General features: G+C 40.3%; 1 protein-coding gene across 1 annotated transcript; it reads right to left on the bottom strand.

Annotated features, from left to right (window-relative positions):
* Positions 1-479: 479 nt before the first annotated feature.
* Positions 480-6448, bottom strand: CUNH17orf67 (chromosome unknown C17orf67 homolog). Its single transcript, XM_026067489.1, has 4 exons — positions 6117-6448; positions 5315-5415; positions 2609-2748; positions 480-973 (listed from the first exon to the last, which is right to left on the bottom strand). Exons 1-3 carry the CDS (start codon positions 6169-6171, stop codon positions 2632-2634), a joined length of 273 nt encoding a protein of 90 aa, XP_025923274.1. The 5' UTR covers positions 6172-6448; the 3' UTR covers positions 480-973; positions 2609-2631.
* Between the last annotated feature and the right edge of the window lie 964 nt (positions 6449-7412).

The raw sequence follows: 7412 nt of genomic DNA, 5'->3' as shown, positions 1-7412 counted from the left end.
TATTTTGCTACCTGTCATTAGGTTCTTAGAGTGACTGCAGTGGTGAACTCTGAAAGTTACTTTGGTCTGTCCATAACTAATTCTATTGCAATTACAAATCACAAAAGTCATTCAAGACCCATCAAGACCTTTCTCATGTTGTTTTGCAGATATCATATATTTATCATCTGACTTTATAAGCAATTCTGTTCCAAGGTATAAGTTATAAAGGCACACTGACAGAAAAGGGGTGGCTGGATACATGTGGCTGAGCTGGCAGAATTATAAAGGAAAGGGAGAAGTTGTGCAAAGAAACTACAAAACAATTAGATTGCACCTTCTTCCTTCCCAGTTGCTGATTCTAGTAAGTCCTCTAATGTTTCCTTGAGACTTTGCAATACTGAGCCTCACTTTGAGTGATTTTTATTAGCACATAGTATGGGAGTCCAGGGTAACAAAATCAGCTGAAAATGGATTTGAGTCAAGCGTTTATTATGAAACAATACATGAAATACTCATCAGGCAATTAAACATAGATTAGCGTTGCATAAATGTTATATCTACTAATTAAGGTTTCCTCCAAAGTCCAGAAGGGTGACATTTTCTCCATGTTTATATTTTCCAATTTTCTACAGTCCTTCCTGTTATGCTCCTTTTGCTTCAGATAGATAGTCTAAAGCTGTACCCTTAAAAAATATATTCTAATGCTTTTAGAATAACTGATTGGTGATTTATTCTTACCCATAACTCAGATCTTGGGGGAAACCTGTGATCTTTTTATTCATGCATGCAATCATTATTTTCTCTACAGGTAGAAAACATATGGTGGTGTATAATATATCTAGCCATTTATGGTTGAAAGCCTTGCTAAATCACTAGGATTGCACAGTATTCCAAAGAGGTTCAGCTCTACAGTTAGCACATAGCCAGTGCAGGAATAATCTTGTCCACCTTAACACAAAGCACATATCCTCTTAAATGCACATGAAGAGATCTGCAGAAAAAGTGGAAAATATAGTTAAAACACATAAATACATTGGCTATATTATTCACACATGAAGGGCTTCAAATCATTTAAGCACTTCTCTAACATTAATTCTTCACAATAGCCTGTGAGCAGGGTAGGACTCAGACAGCTTTCAACTGTGTCTCAGCTGGAAGATTTTTTGAAAACTGCCAACTTACCTCCTAGGGCTAAGTTTGGGAATTCTATGTTTTTGTTTTAAATAAGTTTCAGACCTACCGCCTACTGTGCATTAGCATAGCTCTATTGAAGTCTGTCCCAATATCCACATTTTCAAAATTATTCAGATATGTACAGGTACAGATAGATGCCCAGCAGGATCTTACTCAGATTAACTTTGTGACTTTCAAATCAGATCAGTCCTGACAGACGCTATCTCCATATTCTAGTGCTTACTTTTTTTTTGAAAATATGGCCCTAAATCTTCAGTTTTTATGTCACAAAGTTAACTATGAGATTGTGAATAGACTGTAAACTGATGTACTAATATATTGTTCAGTCTTTAGAGAGCCAGGACCAATGGGAAAAGGTAAATTAAGCCTGAATATAATCTCTGCTGAGTATTAAGCAGGTGGCTAATGGTGATAATTCAAACTTATCCCAGCTGAACATATCTTATCTGTTTAGAGACTGTAAGAAAAAGCCTGTTATAAAAATATACAGATGTGCATATATCTTCTCTTTTAGCATCACAGGTGGCTACTGGTAACTGGAAGAGTTTAAGAGGATCAATACTTATATTTTACAAACCTATGCCTGCCTTACCCCCAAAACATCAGTTTCTGAATGTAGTGATGAGCTGATGTAACTGCATGCAAAACCACAGAGGGAAAAAAGGATGACCATGTCACAAACCTAGTGTACATGATGTACTACTGGGATGTGTCATGTTGTCACAGATTGGCTTGTGAGTAGTACCTGCTTTCTGGGCTGCACTTTGGAGTATATTTTCCCATTGAACTCTAGCTCTATCATGCATATGATAAACAGAGGCAATAAAGCAAATTATGTTCTCTTGCACTGATGTTGAAAACCAGGAACAGAACTAATAACCCATGAAAGCACTATGGAAATGCTCTGTGTTAATGTTTACTCTACAAGCATGTGTACTAACTAAATACTGAATTCCATTTAAAAAATCAGCAGCCAGCAAACTGTTATAGCTGTGAGAATGTAAAACAAGCTCAACTCCTAACGGAATCAGGCTGTATCTGAGATATCTTAAGGATGACAACTATGAGTTTAATCCTGCCACGGTCCCACTGAGAGCTAAGTGAACAAGTACAAAAAGATGAGTTGGAAAAGGAGCACGAGCAGACAGGAAAGAATCAGGAGCAATTTCAAGGAACGTTAATAATAATGTTGTGCAGTAACCAACTTATACCCATATAGCAGAGAAATGCATAACCAAATGTTTCATTAGCATGAGCAGAGCTACAGTGATGCATCTGATGTTTAAAACACTTATGTTCCCTGCCATTGCCAGACACCTTTTCAGCCCAAGATGCTTCTTCCAGCCACTGGTGCTTCTCTCCCCTTACAGTTTGTGGCTCTATCTTTTATTAGGAAGGAAGAAATGTGCACTGTAAAAATATATAAAAATACCAATTATGGGGCAGGTAAATCCGTTAGATTGGATGGACTAAATCCCTGTTGCAGTGTGGGAAGCAATGCGGATTTAACCAGTGTTCAAGGAATTGTTCTTCTGATCTCTGCTCCAAGCGCTGGAGGTAAAGCATATGCTCCTATTCAAAGAAAATAAAACGTCATTTAATTATGTAACCATTCATGTCTGATGTCAGCTCAATGAACCAGTAGAATTTTATAGTTTATATAAAAGGACTGAATTTACCCCTGAAAATTAAGTTGAATGAAATGGGGCTGCCAATCAGTTTGCCCAAACCTCAGCGATGTTAGCAATATTTAAAGAATGACACCAACAACCAGGTTAGCCTCCACTTCTTTTCTTCCCTGAAGGGTTACTGAGAATCCCTAGGTAGTAAAACAATCTCCTTAGATGCTATAGGAATGGATAAATGCTTGGTTTTCACATTTTCTTCCCCACAGAATAGGGGTTAACGATCCTGCCTGTAGAACTTGCTGGTGATGCTCTTTGAGCTGACCAGAGGTTTGCTGGATGGCAGTGTTAGTGTCCTGCCTCTCACTGTGGGGCACTTGGCCCAAATCCCTTGGTGAGACTACATTGTGAACCTGCAGAAAATAGGCCTACGTGACTGAGATGATGCCACATGACAAAAAGCAGGGTCTTGGTCAAAGTAAGATTAAAATACATTGTTAACATAAATGACATTTTTTAAATAATAAAAGATGGCTCCTCTTGCTGTCTGTAGCTGAATAGGCTTTTTGATTCAAACTGCACCGTAGAAGTCAAACAGCATCACAAAGAATTACAAATTAAATTCTCCAGCCCAGCATGATCTGGCCTARTTCAAACAGCTTTTGCTTAAAATAGATGAACAGAGGTAGGTTCATCCCAGCATTAATTTCGTCTTGCTACAAAGAATCCATACAAAATCAGTTTTTCTCCTTGTGCCTGTTGCAGGACTGTGCACAGGGATACAGCAGGCATGGTCCTTTATTTGGAAGGGAAAATCTCCATGTTCCACATGGGGAACAGATTTTTATCAGACGACAGTTCCTTTTCTACTGAAAACCTTGACATTTAATGAAAAAACAAGTACTCTTGTGTTTGGGTTTTCCTACACAAAGCCAGTTTTGTCAGATAAAAAAAAGAATAGGTTGGAATTTCTCATCTAAAAAAAGTCCCAAAAAAGTATTTACTACTAATCCTAGTAGTATGGAAAGTGGCCAGAACAGAGCAGCAGAGGTCAGGAATCAAATTCTTCTCTAGCCGTAGCTCCTTTTACTCCCCACCTGTATGCACGTAACTTCCTATAGTACAGGATTTAACTCAATCCAGCTTCTCTACTGTTTTATTTATGTTTAATATATTTACTATATAAAGCATCATATAATCATGGTGATATATTCTTGGTGGTATATTGAGTATAACCATGGATGGGAACTGTACTGCTAATTTGCAAAAACTTTGCAAGGCTCATTTAACAACAGTTTGGAAACTAACCTCATCCTGAATGTTGTGGTTAACAGTGAAGTCCAGGCCTACTGTTTTTTGGCTCTGTTTTACRGTCTTAATTGAACAAGGTTGTTAACAAGCATGGTGCAATATTCTTGTGACAGCTTTGATTTGTTGTGGCCATCACAGCTGACAAAGGAGAAGTGTGTACATCAGAAGTGGTGTAGGGTCAGCCACCCGCAACTGCCAGGTGGATTCTTTTTGGCTGGTATACAATAACCATTGGAAAGGGAAAACCACTAGCTGTCTCCACAAGCCTGGCACACATTGAGTTCAATCCTGCAAGGTGCGTAGCCCTCTTAATGTCCTACGCAGTTCAGAAGGGTTCAGCACCTTGCTAAACTGAGCCCCTCACGTTCATCACACTTGCACAGTCTATTGTGTGTTTTCTGGCTTCTGTGGTTTTAGCCTCTTCAGAACCATGTAATTTTAGCACAGTTTATTTACTTTGGAAAGAAATACGCAGTAATTTTAAAATACCTTAAGTAGCTCTTGAGAAGTGCAGAATTATATGTTACATCTTTTCAAAGCAAGGAAAACAAAAGGCTCCTAACTTCATTTGCTTTTTCTTTTGTTGTAATGAGGTTTAGAAATCAATAAATATTAATATTAAATGCAAAAACAATGCTGTTGCATTATGCTTGCAACTAAAAACTTGTGCAATATCATAACAAACCATCCTGTCTGTAGCATTCATAAAAAAGTGAATGAAAGAAAGTGATTTTAAAAGCTGGTTGAGAAGTACCTCAATCTCCACACTGACCACTGACACCTGCATCTCCTTTCTGCCTTGAGTGCAGAATGTACTGCAAGCAGAAGACCATTTCCTGTTATTTTAATTTTTTCAGGAACAACCCAATGAACTCCGCATTTCTACAAATGAAAAGGCACTTTCTTCTCAATAATTTAATCTGCATTTTTGAACTGTGATACCTTTAGATGATAAATAATTCCACATTCTGCAAGCATACATTTCTTGAGCAATATTCAGCATTTACAGAATGCTACTTAACAGTAATTGAAGAATGCAAAGGGGTTTAAAAATATTCCACAGAAGAATTCAACTGTTTAAAAGGGTGATATTTGTAACTAATTGCACTTACTGCTTGGAATTATATTTATAAAAATCCAATATTAAGCACAAATGACACTTTTTTACTTAGTTTACTTTCAAAATAAATATCATAAATCACCCTCATTGGCTCATCAGGGAAACCAGCTTTTCTTGGTCTGTCTTCACGACGAGTTCTCAGAATCTGTTTGGCTTCCTTTTCATTCAAAATTGGTGAAGTGTCTAAAGATGCAAAAGCAGAGATTAAATATGAAATTACTGAAAAGTTAATATTTTATCTTTCAGTTGTAAAATGAAATGTCTCTACACCTGATTTCTGTCTATATACAAAGTGTTCTTTCATTACAGCCCCTTCCCAGGGGGTATTGCGTTCCAGGAGATATGAGCGGAATTTTAAACCATTTTTATTCTTGCTCTTTCTATAGTCTAGTTCTGGCAGGATGAAGCAAACCCATCTCATTAATGTTACTGTCTAAAATGAGAAAATACRACAGCGCCATTTAACCACTGACATTAGTAACTTCCCTTTCTTTGTTCTTTTTTGTGTTGCTTTACTTTTTAAGATGATGTTTTGAAGTAATGTGTTAGACTTTTGTTGCAATAGAGAGATTGCATTGACTATTTAACTTGTGGGGTCTTGGTAAAATAGTATTAAAATTGTAAGCTCATAAAATAAGACACTTTTGTTTTGCAGTAAATGACTACAGTGTGGTAATGTAGAGAGTAAAATATCTAATACATAGCATGATTGTTAAAAATCAAATCATGGAAATCCTGCAACATAATATATTTAATTCTTTGTATAGTTAAGTGTTAAAAGTAAAATGCAAAGATATTAAATACAAGTGTAAAAGACCCACATTATTATAATATGCTCTGCAGCTCTACATGCATAAGCAGATTTSTTTTATATAAACTCCTACCTGTAAAAATGGCCAGAAGGACCAAAATGAAGATAAACACAAGTAACTTCTTCATTTTGATTCTGCCTCCTCTCAGTCTTTTCCAAAGTGAATAACGCTGACTGGGGCATTAGCCTACTTGAAGTAGCTACGTCAGTCACAAATGTTTGTTTATGCTTTAACTAATTTGACTTATAGTATGATTTCGAAGACATCTGGCTTGAGGTTTTGAATATGGCTATTATCTGCTCAAACATTCTCAGCATAACTCTGTTCCTGAGGGAAGGAAAACAGAAGACTGTTTTTCCACCTCAGGCTTCAGAGTTACACTGGGTATTTGAAGTTTGTGAARATTAAACACGTTACCTCGCACTTAGCAGAGCAAGTGATGCTTCCAGTTGCCTAAAATAAATGACTGTTTTTAAAAAAAGACAATTGCTGAACACTCCTTTCAGGGCAGCCGCAGAGGGGCCTCTGTCAGCGGCTGCCGGGTCTYGCCCTCGTCACGCACAGAAGCGGGTGTTAATTTGCTTTAGCTCTAGCAAAGCCAAACTACCACTGCTGAAAAACAAAGCCGGGAGCCGCCGGTCTCAAAACACTGAGACACGAGAAACTTCAGCAAATCCAAGGGCGAGCTGAAAGCGGGACCCGCTGCTAATGCCCCTTTCTGGAGAGACACCTCGGAGGCGCGCTGGGCGCCATTACCTGCCGTTACCCGCCGGGGGCGCCGTTAACCGCCATTAACCGCCCGGGGCGCCATTTCCCGCCGCGGGCGCCACCGCGAGGCCGGGGCAGCGGGGCAACTCGGCTGCTCGCCGGGTTGTCTGCGAGCCTAAGCGGCCGCGGGCTGCCTCAGCGCCGCGGCGGGCGGGGGAGGGCTAGGCCGCGAAGGGAGAACGGGGACTTCCGCGGCTCTCATGTCGCATCTTGTTATGGAGCTTTTGTTGTAAACACGAGCATTTTCAAACTGTGCAATATTGTTTTGTTTTTTTCAGCATCCGTTTGAATTTGCCAGCAGCCTGGACTGCGAGGGAGGCGCAGCTCTACACGATGCCGGTCGTGTTTTGACAGCGCCGTCGCGCTGCGGCCCCGGGGCAGGGGCGGAGCGAGTCCCGCAGCGCCGGGCGCCAGCCCCGCCCGCGGTAACGCTCGCGACAAGCCGCGAGTCGGCGACAAACCGCCAATCGGCGACTGGACCGCGGTGCGCCCCGCCCCCCGCCTCCTAGCAACCGCCGCTTCCGCTTCCGCAGCGCATCGCGGCTGCGGCAGCCGCATGGCGCCCTGAGGGGAGGCGGCGGCGGTGCTGCCCGGCCGCGC

The sequence above is a fragment of the Apteryx rowi genome, unplaced genomic scaffold, assembly GCF_003343035.1.
Source record: "Apteryx rowi isolate R43461 unplaced genomic scaffold, aptRow1 scaffold_26, whole genome shotgun sequence".
NCBI classification, from domain to species: domain Eukaryota; kingdom Metazoa; phylum Chordata; class Aves; order Apterygiformes; family Apterygidae; genus Apteryx; species Apteryx rowi.
Note: the sequence above shows the minus strand (reverse complement) of the source record. Positions and strands in the feature narration are given on the sequence as shown.